Source organism: Moschus berezovskii, chromosome 5 (genome assembly GCF_049115385.1).
Source record: "Moschus berezovskii isolate FMDL1 chromosome 5, NW_MosBer_1.0, whole genome shotgun sequence".
Classification (NCBI taxonomy): Eukaryota; Metazoa; Chordata; class Mammalia; order Artiodactyla; family Moschidae; genus Moschus; species Moschus berezovskii.
The window spans coordinates 54,370,623-54,397,085 of NC_142464.1; the positions used below are offsets into that span (position 1 = coordinate 54,370,623).

Here is a 26,463-nt window from a genome sequence, read left to right on the forward strand (position 1 = left end):
TAGTCTGGCTGGCCAAATGTCAATCAGAGTTTACTTACAAGTGTTCATACCATAGTAAAATTTTATACTGAAGGCATTTTGGATAATATGGCAGCATCAGCAAGCAATTCTCCTTCATCCTTCTCCCAGGTTTGAGAATAAAATACTAGATTATTTCTTGCTGGACTTTCATGTAGCATTCTTTCTGGGGCTTCTTAAAAAAACAGTCTTTCCTCAAAACAGAAACACACACAGTCATTGAGAACTCTTATTTTTCTCCCTCCCTGCAGTTGTAGGCCGGAGAAGGCAATAGCAACCTACTCCAGTACTCTTGCCTGGAAAATCCCACGGACAGAAGAGCCTGATGGGCTGCAGTCCATGGGGCTGCTAAGAGTTGGACACAACTGAGCAACTTCACTTTCACGCACTGGAGAAGGAAATGGCAACCCACTTCAGTGTTCTTGCCTGGAGAATCCCAGGGATGGGGGAGCCTGGTCGACACGAGTCGGACACGACTGAAGCGACTTAGCAGCAGCAGCAGTTGTAGGCAGCAGTGGGAGAACATGTCACTTGGATCTCCAGCAGCCATCTTGACACTGAAGCAATAAGCTAGGTGGTGAAAGCTGGCATTCTAAGAGGGTGAAATGGAAAAGAAAAGAAGAGATCAGATTCTTGATGATGTTTTTTTGAGGCACTGAACCAAAATTGGTATGCTTTTCCAAATTTGTTGCTAACAATAATTTAAACCACTGTTATTTGTTATTTGGATTTCTCTCCTGAGAGCTTTAGAATTTACAAGGAGTCAACACAGTTTTGAGATTGTTCACAGAGCCAGTAGCCCAATCTTCCCCATTCACACACAGTCGTCTGGAACCAGAGGAAGCAAAGATGGGGAGTGGAGACTAGCACAGTCTGGTACTTACCCTGGACTCAGAAATGATGTATAGCCACCTTGGAAAGAGAGGTAGCAAGAAGAATCAAAGAGGTTTTTTCATGAGGGCTTTGCCGAGACTTGGGATTTAAATACTTCTGGTATTTGGTAGCTTTGGGAGCACCACGAAGAAGCACCCTGGACAGTGGCTTGGGGTCACTGGACGTCACCAGAGCAGGCAGAGAAGATCAAGAGGAGAAATTTTCTTACGCACACCTGTGTCATTTCCTAACAATTCTCAGTAGTAACAGGAAGAGACTTCTAAGAGGAGCCTGAGGTCTTGTGCTAGCATGACTACCCAGTGACAGGTAGTCGATACCACCACGAGCTAATTTGTTCCCAAAGACAGTGAGATCTGTTGACATTCGTGATCCACACAACACACATAATAATTTTTACTAAAGTAAATTCCTGACAACATACAATTCTGCAGACACAGTATGCTAAAAGCAGTGTGTGTGTGCTTAGCCGCTCAGTCATATCTGCCTCTTTGCGACCCCATGGACTTTAGCCCTCCAGGCTCCTCTGTGCATGGAATTCTCCAGGCAAGAATATTGGAGCGGGTTGACATTCCCTTCTCCAGGGGATCTTCCTGACTCAGGGATTAAACCCAGTTCTCCTGCATTGCAGGCAGATTCTTTACTGTCTGAGCTACCTGGGAAGCCCAGTGTCTCCTTCAAAAATAACAGCTGAAAATAATTTTCATTGAAAATTGTAGAGTTTATGCATGTTCTGGTATACCCTAAAGAGTGCCTTAATTTTGCATTAGACTGGCAGGGTGTTTTTGATGTGGTCCACATCCTTGCCTCTGTGAGGCCACTGGTCAGTGATTTTCAAATGCATCCCCTCACCCACAGTGAAATCTGACATGACATTGTAGGCAAAATAGATCAAAGTAGAGCAGCTCTGAGGAAGTCAGTCATGACTGGGCACAGGGCCTTACACATGTTGGCCCAGAGTACCTCTGCTCTGAATTTGAGGCAATTTTGAGGTGACTTCACTCTGCATCTGTTTTGCTGTTGTCTCTGTTTATGCAGTTTTAATTATTTAGATGATTTGGACTCCTTTGGCTATTCATCTGTTAGTCTGGGTCACGGTTCACTCGAAAATGTCAGAAATAGTGTATTTTCCCAATTCTCGACCCTGTTAGGTAAAGTAAGAATTTTCAAGGCAAAGTTCTCCCTTAAGGAACAGAGATAGGAAGCAGTGCCTTCTGTTTCTTATGAGCCAATTACTTTAAAGTAATAAAATTTCCAGACACACAGGTGAAAGGGGCCTGTCTACCATTTTAGCCCTTTGTGAACTAGGCTCACCATCCCTTTGGGACTGAGAATTCTTTGAGAGAAGGAATTCTTTGCTTACTCATATTTGTGTTCCTTGCCATTCCTAGCACAGAGAGGTGTTCTGAAAAGTGTGGCTAAATTGAATTGAAAAAAGAACAAAGGGCACTCTAGGATTGAATTATATTCCAAACACATCTGCTTCTATGGATGTGAGAAACACTTTTTTAATGTTAAGATTAAATTTTATTTTTGCTTGACCATGCCATCAAAATAAAATTTGAACTTTTTGATTGCCACTTTAAGACTGAAAATTATTTTCTCCTTAAAAGAAAAATTTTAAGCCTCTATGTATGCAAAGAGTTGTGCTGGGTACTTTCATATGTCTTGCTTCATTTCTTCAGGTACTTTCTATTCCCTTGTCAATTGAACAGGGGACTGTTTTGTCAAATTATCCAATTTTAATATTTAACTTATTATTATTTGCTGATATTTTAATACTAGGTACACTATCCCCTCAGGGGGGTCTTTTATTCTCTTGTTACAGAAGAGAAAGTGGAAACTCTGATGATGGAGGATTTGAGCAGCTCCAAGGAAACAGCAGGAGGGGAACCCAGACTTTTCTGACTCAAGGCACTGTGCTTTTTCTTCAGCTCCACAGTTTCATTTCTTTCCTTTCTATACTTTATGACCCTTCTTAACCTAAGCATCCCTATCTCTTCAGTTATTAATCACGTCACCCTTTTCAATCTCAAAAACACTGTCTCCACAGTTTTTTTTTTGTTGTAGTTGCTGTTTATAGTGACATTCATGCAGAGATTCTTGAATGGGTAGGATGTTGGGATAAATGGACTGTAGAGAGTTGAGGAGATGCACTCATATACAAGTCTGAGAAATTCTGAGTTGTGGGAGAATGTTTTGTAGAGAAGCTACATGTTTTGTAGAGTATATAAATTGCCTTAAGCACCAGGTTTGATCCCTGAGAAGATCCCCTGGAGGAGGGCATGGCAACCCACTCCATGATTCTTGCCTGGAGAATCCCCATGGACAGAGAAGCCTGGCAGGCTATGGGGTCCATGGGGTCGCAAAGAATCAGACACGACTGAGCAACTAGCACACTTTCCCCCTTGCCTGCCTCACTCCAAAGAAACAAACCTGACCAAAGGGATTATTTGGGACCTGTATTTATCATCATAATATTCTGAAGTCCAGGGTACTGCCCATAGATGCCAGAAGTCTGGTCCCTTTGAATTTCTAGTTTACCTGTTCTAGTCTTTTGCTATTTAGAATAGAGGCCTTGGGTCACCAGGGTCACCATCTCTTGGAAACTTGCTAAAAGTGCAATTAGCAGGTCCTACCAGAGGCCCATTGAATCAGAAGATCTGTTGTGATGCCTAATCATATTAGAGTTTAATGTAGTTACACTAGCGTAGTTTTTGCCAGCAATCTTGGTCTCTTTTCTTGGAATCTTACATTTTCTCTGCTTAAAATATATGCATGCACATATTGAATTTCATTCTTGATTATATTGGTGAGGTTATTTTAATACATGCATTATTCCATAGGCCTTTCAAAATTAGCTGCCTTTTGGAATGTCATTCAATTAATCAGATACTTGTAGTAACATTCTGAAAGAGGTAGGAATACCAGACCACCTGACCTGCCTCTTGAGAAACCTGTATGCAGGTCAGGAAGCAACAGTCAGAACTGGACATGGAACAACAGACTGGTTCCAAATAGGAAAAGGAGTGCGTCAAGGCTGTATATTGTCACCTTGCTTATTTAACTTATATGCAGAGTACATCATGAGGAACGCTGGGCTGGAAGAAGCACAAGCTGGAATCAAGATTGCCGGGAGAAATATCAATAACCTCAGATATGCAGATGACACTACCCTTATGGCAGAAAGTGAAGAGGAACTCAAAAGCCTCTTGATGAAAGTGAAAGAGGAGAGTGAAAAGGTTGGCTTGAAGCTCAACATTCAGAAAACAAAGATCATGGCATCTGGTCCCATCACTTCATGGGAAATAGATGGGAAAACAGTGGAAACAGTGTCATACTTTATTTTTTGGGGCTCCAAAATCAATGCAGATGCTGATTGCAGCCATGAAATTAAAAGACGCTTACTCCTTGAAAGGAAAGTTATGACCAACCTTGATAGTATATTAAAAAGCAGAGACATTACTTTGCCAACCAAGGTCCGTCTGGTCAAGGCTATGGTTTTTCTCGTGGTCATGTGTGGATGTGAGAGTTGGACTGTGAAGAAAGCTGATCGCCGAAGAATTGATGCTTTTGAACTGTGGTGTTGGAGAAGACTCTTGAGAGTCCCTTGTACTGCAAGGAGATCCAGCAGTCCATTCTAAAGGAGATCAATCCTGGGGGTTCATTGGAAGGACTGATGCTAAAGCTGAAACTGCAATACTTTGGCCACCTCATGCGACGAGTTGACTCACTGGAAAAGACTCTGATGCTGGGAAAGGTTGGGGGCGGGAGGAGAAGGGGACGACAGAGAATGAGATGGCTGGATGGCATCACCAACTCTGTAGACATGAGTTTGAGTGAACTCCGGGAGTTGGTGATGGACAGGGAGGCCTGGCGTGCTGTGATTCATGGGGTCGCGGAGAGTCGGACACGACTGAGCGACTGAACTGAACTGGAGTTCTCTTTAAAAATTTTGCTATGTTACATTGATGTCAAGAACCATGTTTTATTTACCTTTGTGCCTACACTATTCCTTGTATGTAAAAGCTCAGTAAGTTGAAAGCTGAATGAATTTTGAACTGAGTTTTGATTGAATGAGTGAGTGCATGGAAGAAGAGGAAATCTATTTAGATGCTACATCCCTTAAGACTCGGATAATGCCTTATACTGCAAGGAGATCCAACCAGTCCATTCTAAAGGAGATCAATCCTGGATGTTCATTGGAGGGACTGATGCTAAAGCTGAAACTGCAATACTTTGGCCACCTCATGCGACGAGTTGACTCACTGGAAAAGACTCTGATGCTGGGAAAGGTTGGGGGCGGGAGGAGAAGGGGACGACCGAGAATGAGATGGCTGGATGGCATCACCGACTCTGTGGACATGAGTTTGAGTGTACTCCGGGAGTTGGTGATGGACAGGGAGGCCTGGCGTGCTGTGATTCATGGGGTCGCGGAGAGTCGGACACGACTGAGCAACTGAACTGAACTGAACTGACTGAATTTCTTAGCTACCACTGAATTGCCAATGCTTCAGAGAAAAACCTATCAATAAAATGCTTATTATTGTAGCTGTTAGGTCAGGAGACGTTGTATATTTATTCCTGGCATAAGACTCCAGAGAATAGAAACAGGAAAGGAAATAAAATGGAGCGCTAAGTACAGCGCTAGGCACCCTCACAATTGTTATCTCAGCTAATCATCACAGCATCTTGTCAGCTGGGTATTATTTTACTGAGGCTGAAACCGAGTTCTTAATTTTAAGCACCTCACCCAAGTTCACGCAGCTAGGGTCAGAGCCTCATAAGTTTTGGAAGTCATATGCCATGTCATTGTGTGCACTGCCCTGTTTTCTGTAGAGACTGGAAAGTGGAAAATGAATGATCCTTTATAATAAAATACAAAAATACACAACTTTCTGATTTCCCCTGATGCATCAGAGGCTCTGTAGATCTGGAGGAAAGAGACCCTATTCTTGCCTTTCCACCACAAACTAAGTGGGAACAATGGAATTGAAAAGCTACTCTCCCCTCCCCCCACTGGGCAGATCGTTTTCTGCCAGCGGAACGCAGGTGCTGGGCCTTCAGGCTTGAGGGGGGACCAGAAAGGAACGGACTCGCAGCCTGGCAGTTGCCTAGTAACGCCCTCTGGAGGAGTCCCAGCGTAATAAGGTCCCCGAGAAGTGTCACTGGTCTAGAGTGGGACCCCGAACGTGGCCAGTGCTCTACGCGCTAGCGGCCCCCGCTACTTGGCGGGGTCGGACAGGGGAAATGTTGCAGGAGGAGTCGGATCTGTCTCTCATTATTGCCCAGATAGTCCAAAAGCTCAAGGGCTCCAATTTGTACGCTCAGTTGGAACGGCAGGCCTGGGTAAGTGAGGCTGTGGGAAGGGGTGGAGACCCGCGGGGCCGCGGCGATGCCCCGGCTCCTTCTGCCTCCGGCAGACCTAAGCCCGAGCCCGCCTCGGCCCTCTTCAGCTCCGCTCCTGGGCACGGAAAATCCTCCCTGCCCCTTGTAAGCTCCACTTGCTCAGTCTCGGGCGTCGGGTAATAGATTTATTTTTAAAGTAGGGTGGGGCACATCATGCCTTTCTTTTAGGCCAGAGAACCGCTGAGGCTATTCATTCATAATGTAGAGCTTTACAGAATCTAATGATTTAAGCTGCTGAAATCGTTGGAGGTAGGTTGAAGTATACCTTGCTTCACTTTTTCCATCCTGCAGATGTGTGTGAGCCCCCAGGTTCCTTTTGACTTTGGCTTCTATGACCTTGCTGTCTACCCTCCGTGCAATGATCCCCCCTCTAACGGCCCACCAGGCATTCATTATTTTCTAATGTGCTAGGTTCTTTGGATGCAGAGATTGATCAGGAGACCTTTGCCTTTTTTTGTGAATGTGACAAATGGAATCATACAGTATGTGAATTTTGGGGCTTGGTTTCTGTCATTTTGCATAATTTGAGATTCGTTCATGTAGTTGCTATTTCAGTAATTATGTTTCTTTTTGTTGTTGAGTAATATTTCATTGTTTTAATGTACTGCTGCTGCTGCTGCTAAGTCACTTCAGTCGTGTCCGACTCTGTGTGACCCCATAGACGGAAGCCCACCAGGCTCCCCCTTCCCTGGGGTTCTCCAGGCAAGAACACTGGAGTGGGTTGCCATTTCCTTCTCCAGTGTGTGAAAGTGAAAAGTGAAAGTAAAGTCGCTCAGTGGTGTCTGACCCTTAGCGACCCCACGGACTGCAGCCTACCAGGCTCCTCCATCCATGGGATTTTCTAGGCAAGAGTTGAATGTACTACGATTTGTTTATCCATTCCTTGTTGCTGGGCACTTTCAGTTACAGAGTTATGGTTTGTTTCCATTTATAAACATTTTGAGTAAAGCTGATATATGCTTTCTGGTATAGTTTTTTTTTTTTTCTTTAAAAATTTTCTTTTCTCTTCAATAAATACTCTGGAGTGGAATTGCTGAGTTGTATGATAAGTGTATGTCTATAAGAATCTACCAAACTTTTCCAAAGTGGCTGTATTATTTTACATTTCCACAGCAATTATGAGGATTGCTCTGCATCCTTGCTAGTGCTTGGTGTTTTTAGTTAATTAATTTTTATTTGTAATTATACTCCTCTAAATCTTTTGCCTTAAAAAAATGGTGTTTGTTAAAATCTTTTGCCTTTAAAAAAATGGTGTTTGTTCTCATACTGGTGAATTGTACGGATTATTTATGTATGATATAAGTCCCTTATCGGGCTTCCCTGGTGGCTTAGTGGTAAAGAATCTACCTGCTAATGCAGGAGATGTGGGTTCGATTCCTGGGTCAGGAAGATCCCCTGGAGAAGGAAATACTCACTCCAGTATTTTTGCCTGGGAAATCCCATGGGCAGAGGAGCCTGGTGGTCTACAGTCCATGGGGTGGTGAAAGAGCTGGATACAACTTAGTGACTAAACAACATATGATTATTGTACACATTCTATTAAAAATTTCCCCAAGTATTTCATTTTTTTGATACTATTAAAATGCTGATTTTTTTTCTTATTTCAGTTTCCAATTCTTTGTTATTTTTTCATTTGTGTTACCTGGGGATCGAACCCAGGTCTCCCGCATTGCGGGCAGATTCTTTACCGGCTGAGCCACAAGGGAAGCCCGTTCTTAGTATACAGAAATATAATTGATATTTGTATATTTACCATGTATCCTGAGGCCTTACTAAATTTATATATTTGTTATAATACCTTTTTTTGTAGATGACTTAGGATTTTCCAAGTCAGGTGTCATTTGTGAATAAAGATGTTTTACTTCTTCCTTTCCAATCAGTGTGCCTTTTGATTCTTTTTCTTGCCTTGTTACACTGGCTAGTGATTCCAGTGTGATGTTGTCTAGATACTTTTTGTTAAGTTGAAGAAGCTCTCTTCTATTCCTTGTTTTCTGAGAGTTTTATTACAAATTGATGTTGAATTTTTTTTCTCAGATTTAATAGTTTGTAGTTTACTTTTGTTGTGGACTCTATGAATTTTAACAAATAAATAATGACATGTATCTAACATTGTACAGCATGGTTTTTGATATTGTAAAAATACTGTGCTTCTCTTGCTCATCCCTTCCTCTCCCTGAACCTCAGGCAGCCACTTATCTTTTTACTGTCTCCATAGTTGTGCTTTTTTCAGGATGTCATGTATGTAGTTGAAGTCATATAATATGTAGCCTTTTCAGATTGGCTTCTTTCACTTAGTAATATGTATTTTAAGTTTCCACCGTCTGTTTTCAGCTTGATAGCTTATTTCTTTTTAGTGCTGAGTAATATTCCATTGCCTGGATGTATGACCGCTTGTCCATTCACTGACAGATACTGGCTGCTTTCAACTTTTGGCAATTATGAATAAAGCTGCTGCAAACATTCATGTGCAGGTTTTCAGGTGGAGACATTTCCAACTCATTTGGGTAAATACCAAGGATTGTAATTGCTGGATTATATGTAAGAATAGTTTATAAGGAGCAGCCACCCTGTTATCCAATGCCTTGCTTTTTATTTTTTTAAATTAATTTTTAATTTTTATTGGAGTACAGTTGCTTTTTGACAGTGCTCCTTTCTCTTTTGCTTTTGGCAGCTGAACTTTGTCTTGTGGCACTTAATGGGTGAGAGATTCCTCCCTCCCTCTAGTGCTGACTTTCCTCTGTTTTGTACTGGTACAGGATTTGGGGCCTGCGAGAGTTTTCTTATGTTTCCATGAGGAAGGTAGTTTTTCATCAGTCATAATCACCAGAGGCTTCCCCTGTGCCTAAGTGGTAAAGAACCTGCCTGCTGGTTCAGGAAACATAACAGATGTGAGTTTGATCCCTGGGTCAGGAAGATCCCCTGGAGGAGGGCATGGCAACCCACTCCAGTATTCTTGCCAGGTAAATCCCATGGACAGAGGAGCCTGTCAGGCTACAGTCCATGGGGTCACAAAGAGTCAGACATGACTGAGTATACTCGCATACACCCAGAACCTCTGCCTTTTCCAGAGGTTTAAGGCCTCTTCCTCAAATGAGGGGGGAGTTTGAGCAACGTGGCATGGTTGTATGCTGTTTTTGTAGTGGTGGCCTGTCCTTTCTTGCACACCTGTGTTAGAAAGGGACCCTTTGCAGTTCCCTGCTCTACCCTCAGCCCTGATGGAGACCTTTGGAAAAGAGCATGCAAGTGTGAATTCCCCTGTGTTTTGAGCTCCCAGTGTTTCTAAACTGACATACTGCTACTGCTGCTGCTGCTAAGTCGCTTCAGTTGTGTCCAACTCTGTGCGACCCCATAGATGGCAGCCCACCAGGATCCGCCGGCCCTGGGATTCTCCAGGCAAGAACACTGGAGTGGGTTGCCATTTCCTTCTCCAATGCATGAAAGTGAAAAGTGAAAGTGAAGTTGCTCAGTCATGTCTGACTCTTAGCGACCTCATGGACTGCAGCCTACCAGGCTCCTCCGTCCATGGGATTTCCCAGACAAGAGTACTGGAGTGGGTTGCCATTGCCTTCTCTGAACTGACATACTAGCCCACATCTAATCTATAACAGTTAATTTTAGCTGAAATTTTCTTTCTTGCTTGTACGGTAGCCTCCTTTTCCTCCTGTGCTTTGTCAAATATTAAGTAGTTTGTAGTTCCATCTGTCTTTAGAGGGGCTTGTTACTGTTTGGAATTTAATTCACTTGATTGTCTTAAAACTTCATTTTTCTGTTGAGTTCAAAAGTTAAGATTTTGTAGATTATACCACTCTTTCTCATTGTTAGGGTGGGAGTAATATTTTATTGTTCTGATTTTCCACATCCTATACATTAGCAGAAATCCAATAATAAGTGTTGAGGGATTGAACCTATGTCAGTGAGAAAGATTGGTCTGTAATTTTCCTTCCTTGTAATGTCTTTGACAAGTTTGTTATCAAGGTTATGCTGGCCTGATAAAATGGAACAGAAGTGTTCCCCTCCTTTTTTCTTTTTTATTTGATGCAAGAGTGTTTCAAGACAGTGTTATTTCTTTCTTAAATGTTTAGAAGAAGTCTCCATCGAAGCCTGTGTCTCAGATTTTCTTTTGAGAAGATTTTTTTTTAATTGGTAAATCTTTATTTTTTAGAATGGTTTTAGGCTTACAGAAAAATTGGGCAGAAATACAGAGTTCTCATGCATCTCCTCTCCTTACACACAATTTCCCTTATTAGCATCTTGCATTAGTGTGCTACATTTGTTCTTATTGGTGAACCAGTTGATGGTGATACATTACTGTTAAAGTACACATTTTACATCATGGCTCACTCTTTGTATTGTACAGGTCTGTGGGTTTTGACAAGTGTGTGATACCATGTATCTACTATTCCAGTATCTTACAGAATAACTTCAGTTCAGTTCAGTTAGTTCAGTTGCTCAGTTGTGTCCAATTCTTTGCGACCCCATGGACTGCAGCACGCCAGGCGTCACTGTCCATCATCAACTCTTGGAGTTTACTCAAACTCATGTCCATTGAGTTGGTGATGCCATCCAACCATCTCATCCTGTATCGTCCCCTTCTCCTCCCGCCTTCAATTTTCCCAGCATCAGGGCCTTTTCAAATGAGTCACTTTGCATCAGGTGGCCAAAGTATTGGAGTTTCAGCTTCAGCATCAGTCCTTCCAATGAATATTCAGGACTGATTTCCTTTAGGTGGACTGGTTGGATCTCCTTGCAGTCCAAGGGACTCTCAAGAGTCTTCTCCAACACCACAGCTCAAAAGCGTCAATTCTTCAGTGCTCCTATAGTCAAACTCTCACATCCATACATGACTACTGCGGAAACCATAGCCTTGACTAGACGGACCTTTGTTGGCAAAGTAATGTGTCTGCTTTTTAATACGCTGTCTAGGTTGGTCATACTTCACTGTCCTGAAAATCCTCTGTGCTCTGCCTATTCATTCCTCCCTTCTTTCAAGTCCCCAGCAACCACTTGGCTTTTACTGTCTCTGTAGTTTTGCCATTAAGAATGTCTCACTGTTGGAATTATATAGTATGTAGCTTTTCAAATTAACTTCTTTTACTTGGCAATGTGCCTTATGTTACTGTATATCTTTCTGTGCCTTGACAGCTTTTTTTTCTGAATAATATTATATTGTGGGGGTATATCAGTTCATTTGTACGTTCACTATCTGAAGGACATCTTGCTTGCTTCCAAGTTTGGCAGTTATGAATAAAACTGGTATAAACATTCCTGGGTAGATTTTTGTGTTGACATAAGTTTTCAGCTAATTTGGCTAAATACCAGGAAGCATAATTTATGGTTTGTAAGACTGGTAGAAACTGACAGCTTGTCTTATGTTGCAGTTGTACTATTCTGCATTCCCACCAGCCTTGAATGACCATTCCTGTTGCTCCATGTTCTTGCCAGAATTTGGTGTTACCAGTGGCTTAGATTTTAGCCTTTTTAATAGGTGTGTTGTGATATCTCACTGTTGTTTTAATTTACAGTTCCCTAGTGACATATGATCGGAGAAGGCAATGGCAAGCCACTCCAGTACTCTTGCCTGGAAAATCCCATGGATGGAGGAGCCTGGTAGGCTGCAGTCTGTGTGGTCACTAAGGGTCGGACACGACTGAGCGACTTCACTTTCACTTTTCACTTTCACACATTGGAGAAGGAAATGACAACCCACTCCAGTGTTCTTGCCTGGAGAATCCCAGGGACAGGGGAGCCTGGTGGGCTGCCATCTATGGGGTCACACAGAGTCGGACACGACTGAAGTGACTTAGCAGCAGCAGCAGTGACGTATGATAAGGAAAATCTTCTCATATGTTTATATGCTATCTGTATGTTTTCTTTGGTGCGATGTCTGTTCAGGTCTTTTCCCATTTTTATTTGAGTGTTCTTATTGTTGAGTTTTAAGAGTGTGTTTAGGGTACAAGCCCTTTATCAGATATGTGCTTTGCAAATATCTTCTCCCAATCTGTAGCCAGTCTTTTCATTCTCTTGGCAGTAACTTTTCAGAGAAATTTTCAATTTTAATGAAGTCCAGCTTATCAGTTTTTTTCTTTTATGGATCATGTTTTTGGTAGTATGTCTAAGAATTAATCTCCAAAACCAAGGTCACTTAGATTTTCACCCATGTTATCTTTTAGAAGTCTTATAGTTCTGGGTTTTACATTTATGATCCATTAAAATATTTATATACACACACACACACATATATATATTTTGGCATGCGGATGTCCAGTTTGTTAAAAGGACTGTCTTTGCTGCATTGAATTGCTTTTGCTCTTTTGTCAAAGATAAATTGATTATAAATAATAAATGCTGGAGAGGGTATAGATAAAAGGGAACCCTCCTACACTGTTGGTGGGAATATAAATTGGTACAGCCACTGTAGAGAACAGTGTGGAGGTTCCTTAAAAAACTAAAAATAGAGCTACCATATGATCCGGCAATCCCACTCCTGGACATATACCCAGAGAAAACCATAATTTGAAAAGATATGTATACCCTAATATTCACTGCTGCACTGTTTACTATTTACAGTAGCAAGACATGGAAGCAACCTATATGTCCATTGACAGAGGAATGGATAAAGAAGATGTGGTAGATATATAGAAGGAAATATTACTCAGCCATTAAAAAAAACGAAATGATACCATTTGCAGTAACATGGATGGACCCAGAGATTGTCATACTGAGTAAAGTAAGTCAGAGAAGGACAGATGTCACATGATATCACTCACATGTGGAATCTAAAAAAATTATATTATATACCAATCTATATTATATTCTTATACTATATTCTTTGCAGCCAAAGATGGAGTTTTGTGGTCAGTAAAAACAAGACCTGGAGCTGACTGTGGCTCAGATCATGAGCTCCTTATTGCAAAATTCAGACTTAAATTGAACAAAGTAGGGAAAACCACTGGATCATTCAAATATAATCTAACTCAAATCCCTTATGATTATACACTGGAGGTGACAAGTAGCATTAGATTTGGTATACAGAATGCCTGAAGAACTATGGACAGAGGTTCATAACATTGTATGGGATGCAGCGACCAAACATCCCCAAGAAAAAGAAATGCAAGAAGGCAAAGTGGTTGTCTGAGGAGGCCTTATAAATCACTGAGAAAGAAAAGAAGTGAAAGGCAAAGGAGAAAAGGAAAGATGTACCCAACTGAGTGCAGAGTTCCAGAGAATACCAAGGAGAGATAAGAAAGCCTTCTGAAGTGAACAACACAAAGAAACAGAGGAAAGACTAGAGATCTCTTCAAGAAAATTGGAGATACCAAGGGAACATTTCATGGAAAGATAGGCACAGTAAAGGACAGAATTGGCAAGGAACTAACAGAAGCAGAAGATATTAAGAAAAGGTGGCAAGAATACATGGAAGAACTGCACAAAAAAGGTCTTAATGACCCAGATAACCACAATGGTGTGATCACTTACCTAGAGCCAGACATTCTGGAGTGTGAAGTCAATTGACCTTAGGAAGCGTTACTGAAAAGTTAGTGGAGGTGATAGAATTCTAGTGGAGCTTTTTAAAATCCTAAAAGATGATACTGTTAAAGTGATGCACTCAATATGCCAGCAAATTTGGGAAACTCAGCAGTGGCCACGGGACTGGAAAAAGGTCAGTTTTCATTCCAATCCCAAAGAAAGGCAATGCCAAAGAATGTTCGTACTAGTGTACAGTTGCACTCATTTCACATGCTAGCAAAGTAATACTCAAAATCCCTCAAGCTAGGCTTTAACAGTATGTGAACTGAGAACTTCCAGAGACACAAGCTGGATTTAGAAAAGACAGAGGAACCAGAGATCAAATTTTCAGCCCCCATTGGATGATAGTAAAAGCTATGGAATTCCAGAAAAGCATCTGCTTCTATTTCATTGACTACACTGAAGTCTTTGACTGTGTGGATCACAACAAACTGTGGAAAATTCTTCAAGAGATAAGAATACCAAACTACCTTATCTGCCTTCTGTATTCAGGTCAGGAAGCAACAGTTAGAACCATACATGAAACAACAGACTGGTTCCAAATTGGGAAAGGAATATGTCAAGGATGTATATTGTCACCCTGCTTATTTAGCTTATATGCAGAGTACATCATGTGAAATGCCAGTCTGGATGAATCATAAGCTGGAATCAAGATTGCCAGGAAAAATAGCAACCTCAGATATACAGATGATACCACTCTAATGATATCATTCTAATGGTATCATTAGAGGAACTAAAGAGCCTCTTGATGAAGATGAAAAAGGAGAGTGAAAAACCTGGCTTAAAACTCAACATTTAAAAAACTAAGATCATGGTATCTGGTCCCATCACTTTATGGCAAATAGATGGAGAAAAAGTGGAAACAGTGACAAATTTTATTTCCTTGGGCCAAAATCACTGCAGATGGTGACTGCAGCTATGAAATTAAAAGATGCTTATTCTTTGGAAGAAAAGCTGTGACAAACCCTAGACATCACTGATATCACTTTGTTGACAATGGTCTATATAGTCAAAGCTAGGGTTTTTCCAGTAGTCATGTATGGATGTGAGTGTTGACCATAAAGAAGGCTTAACACTGAAGAATTGATGCTTTTGAACTGTGGTGTCAGAGAAGACTCTTGAGAGTCCCTTGGATTACAAGGAGATCAAACCAGTCAATCCTTAAGGAAATCAGTCCTGAATATTCATTGGAATGATCCCTATTGAAGCTGAAGCACCAATACTTTAGCCACGTTGTGCGAAGAACTGACTAATTGGAAAAGATCCTGATACTGGGAAAGATTGAGGGTATAACAGGATGAGATGGTTGAATGGCATCACTGACTCAATGAACATGACTTTAAGCAAACTCCGGGAGATAGCGAAAGACAGGGAAGCCTGGCATGCTGTAATCCTTGGAGTTGCAAAGGAACTTAGAAATGAACAGCGAACAACAGCAACAACAGAAAAATGGTACAAATGAACTAGTTTACAAAAGAGAAGTAGAGTTATAGATGTAGAAAACAATTTTATGGTTACCGAGGAAGAGTGGGTAGGCGGGACAGGGAAGAGGGATAAATAAGAGATTGGGATCAACATATATACATATATGTAGAGACATATAAAATAGATAACTAGTCAGGACCTACTGCATATAGCACAGGGATCTACTGTCTATGTTTTTAACATTACCACATTTTCTTGATTTTGGTAGCTTGATAATAAGCTGAAGTTGTCAGTCCTTCAACTTTGTTATGTTTTAGTATTGGCAGGTGTTTAAAGAACAGACTTCTGTTTTAATAGATATAGGAGTATTCAGATTTTCTATTCCTTCTATTGTCAGTTTTGATAAGTTGTGTTTTTCAAAGAATTTCTTTATTTAAATGTATGTGCGTGTGTGCTTAGTTGCTCAGTGATGTCCGATTCTCTGCAACCCCATGGACTGCAGCCTGCCAGGCTCCTCTGTCCATGGGATCCTCCAGGCAAGAATACCAGAGTGGGTTGTCATGCTCTCCTGTAGGGGATCTTCCCAACCCAGGGATTGAACCCAGGTCTCCTGCATTGGGCCAAATCTCCACTGTCTGAGCCACCAGAGAAACCCATTTAGATGTATACCTGTGGCCGATTCATCTTGATGTATGACAAAAACCATCACAATACTGTAAAGTAATTATCCTGCAATTAAATAAATAAAAAATTAAAAAATAAATGATATAAATCATTGGTGTCTAGTTGTCTAAAACAAACTTTTGTTTCTGTTTAAAGTCTGAAGAATCTATCACAGTTTCCTATAATGAAAATTTGTGTGCATATGTGTTTTTGAACAATTTTGCTAGGTGTTTATCAATTTTATTAATCTCATCAAAGAACCAATTTTGGCTTTACTGTTTGTCTCTTAATTTTGGATCGTATCTTTATTATTAGTTTTCTCCTACTTTCTATGAGATTGATTTGCTACCCTTTTGTAGTTTCTTGAGATGGAAACTTAGAACATAAGTTTCAAGAGTTTTTTTCCTTTCTAAAATATCCATTTAAAGCTATAATTTCCCCGTAAGCACTACTTTAACTGTATTCCAGCTTTAATAAGTCATTTTTTTTAATCCAAAACGCATTTATTGGGATGGTTTCCCATTTATCTTCATACAGGGTACTTTTTAGTGCTGCTTCCGTCTGAAAGAGCATCCTTCTGTAAGCCTTGCTTTTCCTCCTGTAGGCTGGCAGAGGACAGTAGAGCAGTCAACACACAAAACTACTGTTTGTGCATGGCTAAAGATGGTGGTGATTTTATAGCATCCTGGGCATTTTACATCCATGAAATTGGAATTGGGGCTCTGCACCAGGCGCTTCTTCTTGTGTTTCCTCTTCTCTTCTGGAGAGGGATGAAGAAGATCCTTTGCGAGAGGCATGTTCTCGTGAGGAGGTCGTCACCACCCGCAAGCTAATAAGTCATATTTTTTAATATTCTCATGTATGTTCTCTAATATTTTTTGTCACTTTTAAGATTTGACCGAAGGGTTATCCTCAAGTATATTACCTAATTTCCAAGCGATTGAAATTTTCTTTTTATTTTTTATTGGGATTTTCTTTTTCTTTTTTTGGTATTTTTTAAAGTTTAGTTGATGTACAATATTTATATAAGTTATCGGTGTACAATATTGTGATTCACAGTTTTTAAAGGCTGTATTTTCAGGTGGCTCAGTGATAAAGAATACACCAGCTGGTGCAGGAGACACAGGAGATGCGGGTTCGATCCCTGGGTCAACAAAATCCCTTGAAGAAGGAAACGGCAACCCACTCCAGTATTCTTGCCTGAAAAATCCCATGGATAGAGGAGCCTGGTGGGCTACAGTCCATGGGGTCACAGAGTCAGACATGACCGAGGGACTGAGCACACTTATACTCCACTTATAGTTATTATGAAATGTTGGCTATGTTCACTGTTTGTACAATATATCCTTGTAGCTTTTAGTTACAAACTATACCTAGTTTGTATTGTCCCTCTCTTTTTCCCTGTTCCCACTGGTAACCAGTTTGTTCTCTGTATCAGTAAGTCTGTTTCTTTTTTGTTCATTCACTAGTTTTTAATTTTTTTTCTAGATTTCACATAGAAGTGGTATCATGTAGCATTTTGTCTTTCTCTGACTTATTTCACTTGGCATAATGCATCCACGTTGCTGTAAATGGCAGTATTGATTCTTCCAGAACAAGAACACGGTTTATCTTTCCGTTTGTGTCATCTTCAGTTTCTTTCATCAGTGTCTAAGAGTTTTCTGCGTATAGGATTTTTATTTTCTTAGGTAGGTTAATTCGAGGTATTTTATTGGTTTCGATAAGATGGTAAATGGGATTGTTTCCTTAATTTCTTTTTTTATTGTTGATTATTAATGTATAGAAATGCAACAAATTTCTGTATATTAGTTTTGTATTCTTCAACCTTATTGTTGAAGAAGTTCTTCTATAATAGTTTTCTGGTGGCATCTTTGGCATTTTCTGTGTGTAATACCATGTCATTGTTATTGATTTCCAACTTAATATGAGTGTTGTCAGAGACATTCTCTGACTGGTTAAATCTTTAAAAAGTTGTTGAGGCTTGCTTTGCAATCTAGTGTATAGTCAGTTTTGCTGTGTATCCCATGTGCACTTGTAAAGAATGAAAGAATCTGTGTATTGTCATTGTTGGGTCAGGTTATCTGTATATATGTCACTGAAATCCAGTTGTCAATTATACTGTTCAGCTTTTCTATAATCTTACTGAATTTTTTTCTGTTTGTTACCAACTATTCAAAGAAATATGTTTAAATCTCCTATCATGTCTGTATATTTATCTATTTCTTTTATTTCTCTCAATTTTAAAATTTTAAGGCTATTTCATCTGTTGTACATAGATCTATATTATGATAACTTCCTGATGGATTAATCCCTTAATCATTATGAAATATCCTTTATTTCTAGTAAGGTTCTTGCCTTAAAGTATGTTTTGTCTGATGTTAGTATAGCCACAGCAGCTTTTTTTTGATTAGTGATTGCATGGTATGACTTTTTTCATACTTTTATTTTCACCCTTTCTGCATCAAAATCATCATATAGTTGTCTTTTAAATCCAGGTTGACAAATCTTTTAATTTTATTAGTTAGTATATTTACATTTAATGATTTTACTGATATATTTGGTTTTACATTATTGGTCTTAATATTTGGTTTTTAAATTTTGCTTCATATTCTGTTTTCTCTCTTTTTGATATTCTTTTGGGTTATCAACTATCATTCAAATATTTTTATTGTTTTTTGTTTTTTTTCTTCATTAATGTGGTAGATACACATTGTTTTACTGTTCTTTATATAGCTACCCTAGAGGTTACAAGATTTATTCTTGATTAATTGTACTCTTGAGTAAACTATTTTATTTTATTTTTTTTACTATTTCCCTGTAATGTAATGCTAGAACTTAGAAACTTTAGTTATTACACCTTTTTCCTTTTGTGTTATTTTTGTTGTGTATTTTATTTTAAATTCTATAGGACATTGCTATCACTGTTTTGTAACATAAGTATTTAGTCAGTATTTACTCATCTTAACCAATTTTTATTCTTGTTTCTCATAATTCCCTTCTATATATCTTTATTTACCCTAGGATTATTTTTATTCTACTATTAAAAACTCTTCTTAGTACTTCTTTTAGTTCAGATTTTCTGGTGACAGTCTCCTTGGTTTTATTTGTTTGATGATGTCTTTAGTGAAAGTGAAAGTTTCTCATTTGTGTCCGACTCTGTGACCCCATGGACTGTAGCCTGCAAGGTTCCTTTGTCCATGGAATTATCCAGTGCAAGAATACTGGAATGGGTAGCCTTTCGCTTCTCCAGGGGATCTTCCCAACCCAGGGGTCAAACCTAGGTCTCCCGCATTGCAGGCAGATTCTTTACCATCTCAGCCACCAGGGAATCCCAAGAATACTGGAGTGGGTAGCTTATCCCTTCTCCAGGGGATCTTCCCAACCCAGGAATCGAACCGGGGTCTCCTGCACTGGCAGGCGGGTTCTTTACCACTAGTGCTGCCTGGGAAGCCCTTATACCAGCTGAGCTATGAGGGAAGCACCGATAATGTATTTATTTCATCTTTATTTTTGAAAGATTTTTTTATCTGTGTTTAAATTTCAAAGTTGTCATTAATTTTTTTCTCAGCATGTTGAGACATTTCTTTTTCTTCTGGCCTCTTTGTTCTCTGTTGTGAAGTCATCCATCAGTCTTTTTGCTATCCACTGAATATATGTACCCCCCCCACCCTGGCTAATTTAACATTTTCATATTATCTTTTTCATTTTAATCTTTGTTGAAAATAACCTTGGTGTGCCGTTATTGTTGTTTGCATTATATTATTATTATTAAATTTATTCTGGTTTGAATGTATAGAGCTTCTTAAATCTCATGTTAGTATCTTTCTCCAGTTTTGGAAAATTATTGATCATTTACTGTCTGAATATTTGTTCTGCCACATTTTTTCTCCTTCTTTCTTTCTGAGATTCCAATTTGTATACATTAGATTTTTCACTGAGTCCTACTTATCTCTACTACTCTTTTCCTTTATTTTACATTTTTTTCCTCTGTGCTTTAGTTTGGACATTTCTTTTGACCTCCTTTCAATTCATGAATCCTGTTTTACACTATTTTTATATCTCTTGGTAAATCTATCTAATGAGTTCTTACTTACATTTAGTGTTATTTTTCAGTTCTAAAATTTCCAAATGGTTCTCTTTTATTGAGTCCAATTCTTAGGTGAAATTACCTGCTTTTCATCTACTTTGTCCAGTTCTTTCTCTTTAAAAAAATATAACTCATTATATTTTTATAATTGTTCTAAAGTCTTTGTCAATTAACACCAATATCTGAATCACATGTGGATCTGTCTATGGTCTTATTTTTCCTTATCTTTTGTTTATCTAATTTTGTCTGTTGGCATTCTAGTAATTTTTTTTTTTATGCCAGACATTGTGTCCAAGAAATTATAATGCCTCCTGATGATATCTTCCTTTTTTTAAGGATTCACTCTCCCCTCTGCTGGGCTTCCCCAGTGGCACAGTGATAAAGAATCTGCCTGCCAATGCAGGAAACACGAGAGAGGTGGGTTCAATCCATGAGTCAGGAAGATTCTCTGGAGGAGGAAATGACAACCCACTCCAGTATTCTTGCCTGGGAAATCCCATGGTGAGGAACCAGGTGGGCTACAGTCCATGGGGTCCCAAAGAGTCAGATATGACTGGGGGACTGATCACCACAACACGATCGATCACCTGCTGGGCTGATAATCTTGTGATTGATTCCCTTTATCTAATTAGGGAGTGTTCTGGGTTGAGACTGAGTTTTACTTTCAGGCTTAATTTTCTTTCCTCTGGTTCTTCCCTGGCTCTCACAAGTTTTCAGCTATGAATTTGATATATTCTATGCCAAAGCCTTTGACTGTGTGGATCACAATAAACTGTGGAAAATTCTGAAAGAGATGGGAATACCAGACCAGCTGACCTGCCTCTTGAGAAACCTGTATGCAGATCAGGAAGCAGCAGTCAGAACTGTACATGGAACAACAGACTGGTTCCAAATAGGAAAAGGAGTGCGTCAAGGCTGTATATTGTCACCCTGCTTATTTAACTTATATGCAGAGTACATCATGAGGAACACTGGGCTTGAAGAAGCACAGGCTGGAATCAAGATTGCTGGGAGAAATATCAATAATCTCAGATATGCTGATGACACTACCCTTATGGCAGAAAGCGAAGAGGAACTCAAAAGCCTCTTGATGAAAGTGAAAGAGGAGAGTGAAAAGATTGGCTTGAAGCTCAACATTCAGAAAATGAAGATCATGGCATCTGGTCCCATCACTTCATGGGAAATAGATGGAAAAACAGTGGAAACAGTGTCATACTTTATTTTTTGGGGCTCCAAAATCACTGCAGATGCTGATTGCAGCCATGAAATTAAAAGACGCTTACTCCTTGGAAGGAAAGTTATGACCAACCTTGATAATTTATTAAAAAGCAGAGACATTACTTTGCCAACCAAGGTCCGTCTGGCCAAGGCTATGGTTTTTCCCGTGGTCATGTATGGATGTGAGAGTTGGACTGTGAAGAAAGCTGATCGCTGAAGAATTGATACTTTTGAACTGTGGTGTTGGAGAAGACTCTTGAGAGTCCCTTGGACTGCAAGGAGATCCAACCAGTCCATTCTAAGGGAGATCGATCCTGGGTGTTCACTGGAAGGTCTGATGCTAAAGCTGAAACTGCAATACTTTGGCCACCTCATGTGACGAGTTGACTCACTGGAAAAGACTCTGATGCTGGGAAGGGTTGGGGGCGGGAGGAGACAGGGATGACCGAGAATGAGATGGCTGGATGGCATCACCGACTCTGTGGACATGAGTTTGAGTGAACTCCGGGAGTTGGTGATGGACAGGGAGGCCTGGCGTGCTGTGATTCATGGGGTCGCGGAGAGTCGGACACGACTGAGCGACTGAACTGAACTGAACTGAAGGGTGCTTTTCTCCTTGGGTCCCAGACTTTAACCTTTTTCTTGTCAGACTGCTAAAGAAGTTTTTCACAAGTTTCGTGCTTAGGTTTGTAGACTTCTACCCCACACAGTTTGAATATTGAAAAATTTCTTGAGAAAACTGGCCATGTGCTTAAGATCTCCCAAGTCTTTGCCAAAGCTCTGCTTATTTCTCTGTCCTTCCTTGGTAGCCCTCCACCAGGGTTGGTACTGGGTTTGTCGTGATTGTCAGCCTTCAGTTCATGCTCAGAATAATGATCCAAGGGAAAGTGTGGCTACAACAGCCAGTTTGTCTCTCAAGATTTTCCCCTTTCTGTTCCTCTAGTTCTTGTTCTCTTAACCACCCTCTTCTGTGTAGTTGGATTTCTGTTTGTTTGGCTCTTCTAGTTGTACGTAGGGATGCTGATCAGCCACCAGCTTCTCCATACAGCTTGGAAATACAAGGCCAATTTTGTGAAGATTGAACAAGATAATATGCCTGGAACATAGTAAGTGCTCAGAAAGTAGAAGTCTGAGTTAAAGTCCGAATGAAATATCACTCCTTTGTTTAAAATCCCTCAGTACTTCTCATTACCCTTAGGAAAATGAACAAAGTCCTTGATTAGGCCTGCAAAGCTTGGTAGCACTCTTCTTCAGTCTCTGCTCTTCAGCCATGACTGTCTAAGTTTTATAGAATTTCCATAACCTTCTAGTTTAGTTTAGGTACTCCTTTCTTTTTGGGATCCATAGTACCTGGAACTTTATTTTTTGTAGTATTTAAATGTCATCCTTCCCCACTAAAGTCTGCTTCATAAAGACAGGAAAAGACTCTGTGTCTCTTGTTCTGCTGTCTTATATATCTAGCATAATGACTAGCATAAGAAAGGTGCTCAACATGTCTTTATTAAATGAAACAAATACCAGTTCTTCTTTTTTAGTATGCATTCTGACAATATATATTGAGTACTTTCAGTTCAATTCTGTCGCTCAGTCATGTCCGACTCCTTGCGACCCCATAAACTGCAGCACGCCAGGCCTGCCGTCCATCACCAACTCCTGGAGTCCACCCAAACCCATGTCCATTGAGTCGGTGATGCCATCCAACCATCTCATCCTCTGTTGTCCCCTTCTTCTCCTGCCCTCAATCTTTCCCAACATCAGAGTCTTTTCCAATGAGTTAGCTCTTCACATCAGGTGGCCAAAGTATTGGAGTTTCAGCTTCAACATCAGTCCTTCCAATGAACACCCAGGACTGATCTCCTTTAGGATGGACTGGTTGGATCTCCTTGCAGTCCAAGGGACTCTCAAGAGTCTTCTGGAACATCACAATTCAAAAGCATCAATTCTTCGGCGCTCAACTTTCTTTATAGTCCAACTCTCACACCCATCATGACTACTGGAAAAACCATAGCCTTGACTAGACAGACCTTTGTTGACAAAGTAATGTCTCTGCTTTTTAATATGCCATCTAGGTTGGTCATAACTTTCCTTCCAAGGAGTAAGCATCTTTTAATTTCATAGTTGCGGTCACCATCTGTGGTGATTTTGGAGCCCAGAAAAATAAAGTCAGCCACTATTTCCCCATCTATTTCCCATGAAGTGATGGTACCGTATGCCATGATCTTAGTTTTCTGAATGTTGAGCTTTAAGCCAACTTTTTCACTCTCCTCTTTCACTTTGATTAAGAGGCTCTTTAGTTCTTCTTCACTTTCTGCCATAAGGGTGGTGTCATCTGCATATCTGAGTACCTGCTATGTACCAAATACTTCACTTAGTCGTAAAAGATTATGAAAAGCATCCTTACTTAAGGAATTCAAAGCCTGCTGTGACATTTTGCTTTTCTTTAAAAATGTTTTTTCTTTAAGTATTTCTTTTTATTGTAATTTGGGATCTAGTAAGTTAATAGTTGTTTCTCAATTTTATAAAAAAGCCTGAGACTTCAGAATATAAGAAGTAATGACAAAACTTTTCCAAAGCTTTTTCTATTTCAGAATTGCAAATAAGAGATTAATGACCTGTATAAATTATAACTTCATTTGGAGGTTACTGCCTTAAGGAAATATTTTTGTTCCTTTCTATTTTGAACTCCACACTGTTATTATTTATTTTGATTATTGAACAAGTATTTATTGAGTATTTACTATTTGTAAGGCACAGTTCTAGGCCCAGGGAATAAACCAATGAATAAGACAAAATTTTGCTCTCATGGGGAGATGATAGTATTAGGTTGGTACAAAAGTAATTACTGTTTTGCATCGTTGAACTTTGCCATTTGATACTAGAATATGTTCTTAAATGTGGTTATGTTATACATCATTTTAATGTGCATGTCTCAATTTATGTTTTTTGCTAATGTCTTATTACTTGCTGCTTATTTTATATTTATTTTAAACTATAGAGATTATGTTAGACAAAAGCAAATTTGAGCGATTTTTTTATTCCAGTTCAAAATGGGTCATAAAGCAGTGGAGACAATGCACAACATCAACAATGCATCTGGCCCAGGAACTGCTAATGAATGTACAGTGATGGTTCAAGAAGTTTTGCAAAGGGTACAAGAACCTTGAAGATGAGGAGTGTAGTGGCCAGCCATCAGAATTTGTGTGTGTGTTAGTTGCTCAGTCATGTCTGACTCTTTGTGACCCCATGGACTGTAGCCCACCAGGCTCCTCTGTCCATGGGATTTTCCAGGCAAGAATAATGGAGTGGGTTGCCACTTCCTTCTTCAGGGATCTTCCTGACCCAGGGATCGTGCCTGGGTCTCCTGCATTACAGGCAGATTCTTTACTGTCTAAGCCACTGGGAAAGCCCAGAAGTTGAGACTGAGCAATTGAGAGCAGTAGTTGAAGTTGATCCTCTTACAACTACATGAGAAGTTGCCTAAGAACTCAGCATCAACCATTTTATGGTTGTTTGGCATTTGAAACAAATTGGAAAGGTGAAAAAGCTCAATAAGTGGAATAAGTGGGTGCCTCATGAGCTGACTGAAAAAAAAGATTGTTTTGAAGTGTTGTCTTATTCTATGCAACAACAAAGAACCATTTTTCTATCAGATTGTGACGTGCGACAAAAAGTGGATTTTATACAACAGTTGGAGATGACCAGCTCAATGGTTGAACAGAGAAGAAGCTCCAAAGCACTTCCCAAAGCCAAACTTGCACCAAAAATGGTCATGGTCACTGTTTGGTGGTCTGCTGCCGATTTGAGCCACTATAGCTTTCTGAATCCTGGTGAAACCATTACATCTGAGAAGTATGCTTAGCAAATCAATGAGATGAATGGAAAACTGCAATGCATGCAACAGTTACTGGTCAACAGAAAGGGCCCAGTTCTTCTCCATGACTATGCCCGACTGCACATCACGCAACCAACACTTCAGAAGTTGAACAAATTGGACTATGAAGTTATGCCTCATCCGCCATATTCACCTGACCTCTCACCAGTGGATTACCACTTCTTCAAGCATCTCAGTGACTTTTTGTAGGGAAAACCCTTCCACAACCAGCAGGAGGCAGAAAATGCTTTCCAGGAGTTCACTGAATCCTGAAGCACGGATTTTTTGGACTGCAGAAGTAAACTTATTTCTCATTGGCAAAAATGTGTTGATTGTAATGGTTCCTATTTTGATTAATAAAGATGTGTTTGAGCCTAGTTATAATGTACAATTCATGGTCCAAAACTACAATTACTTTTGTACCAACCTGCACATAAATACAGGTCCACAATCCCTTATTGAAAACCTAGGGCAGGTATGTTTTGGAATTCACATTTTTCAAATTTTAGAAAGGTAATTCTTGTATATTCTGTATATTATTTAAATCCTTACTATTTATTGTTTTATTGTATGTTGTAAGTACACATTAATATTTATGCAGCAAAATGTATGAATTTTCACTAGATTTTTCCACCAAATGAGTTTTAAGTCAGGACAGATTTTGTCATCAGTTCAGTTTTTTTTTTTTAAAACAGCTTTAATTTTCCAAGCTTTTTAGGTTGTAGGATTTCAAATAAAGGATTATATATCTATACATATAACATCAGGGAATTAATTGCCTTGAGGTAATAAAAAGTCGAGGAAGCAAAACTGATAAAGAAGTGTAAGGAAATGGTTACACAGGAAACTCAAAAACGTGTATTTGCCTGATTCTTAAGATAAAATAGGAAATCTATGATATTATAGTTTCCTAATTTAAAATAATATAATTATAGATCCTTTTAAAGTAATGTAATGTAGTCTTGGACTTGAAAATATATGTGATAACTTTGCCTTAGTTCATGTCCAATAGCTCAGACATTTGCTAGAAATGTCAGCTAACTCTTAAAAGGCAGCTTTACAATCAGCTTCGATAATGTATGGTTAAACAACTGGCTGTTTGTAACAGGCCTTTAAAAATTTAGTCAAGAGGGCATTATCCTGCCAGGAGCATATTCTGTACTGCCTTCATTTTGTCTGTGTTATATTTAGAAAGTGCTAAAGCAGTGTTGGCCCAACTTAATTATAAAAATTAAAATCACACAATATTTCAAAGGCAAATGTAAATGATTTTCAGATTTCTCCCTTGTCATTAGTGCTTTTCTTGTAGTATTTTAATGTATCCTTTCATATACTAAAGTTTACTTATTTAAAA

General features: G+C 39.6%; 1 protein-coding gene and 1 pseudogene across 3 annotated transcripts in view; one reads left to right on the forward strand and one right to left on the reverse strand.

The window, feature by feature from the left end:
- The first annotated feature begins 6,045 nt into the window (after nucleotides 1–6,045).
- The window catches only part of TBC1D19 (TBC1 domain family member 19), a 152,728-nt gene continuing 132,310 nt past the window's right edge, over nucleotides 6,046–26,463 (forward strand). For all 3 annotated transcript variants that reach the window (XM_055434264.2, XM_055434265.2, XM_055434263.2), the window contains exon 1: nucleotides 6,046–6,258. In XM_055434264.2, the coding sequence (XP_055290239.2) occupies nucleotides 6,160–6,258 (99 nt within the window). In that variant the 5' untranslated portion in view covers nucleotides 6,046–6,159. The remainder of the gene's footprint in view (nucleotides 6,259–26,463) is intronic.
- Nucleotides 16,466–16,750, reverse strand: LOC148777830 (small ribosomal subunit protein eS27 pseudogene; annotated as a pseudogene).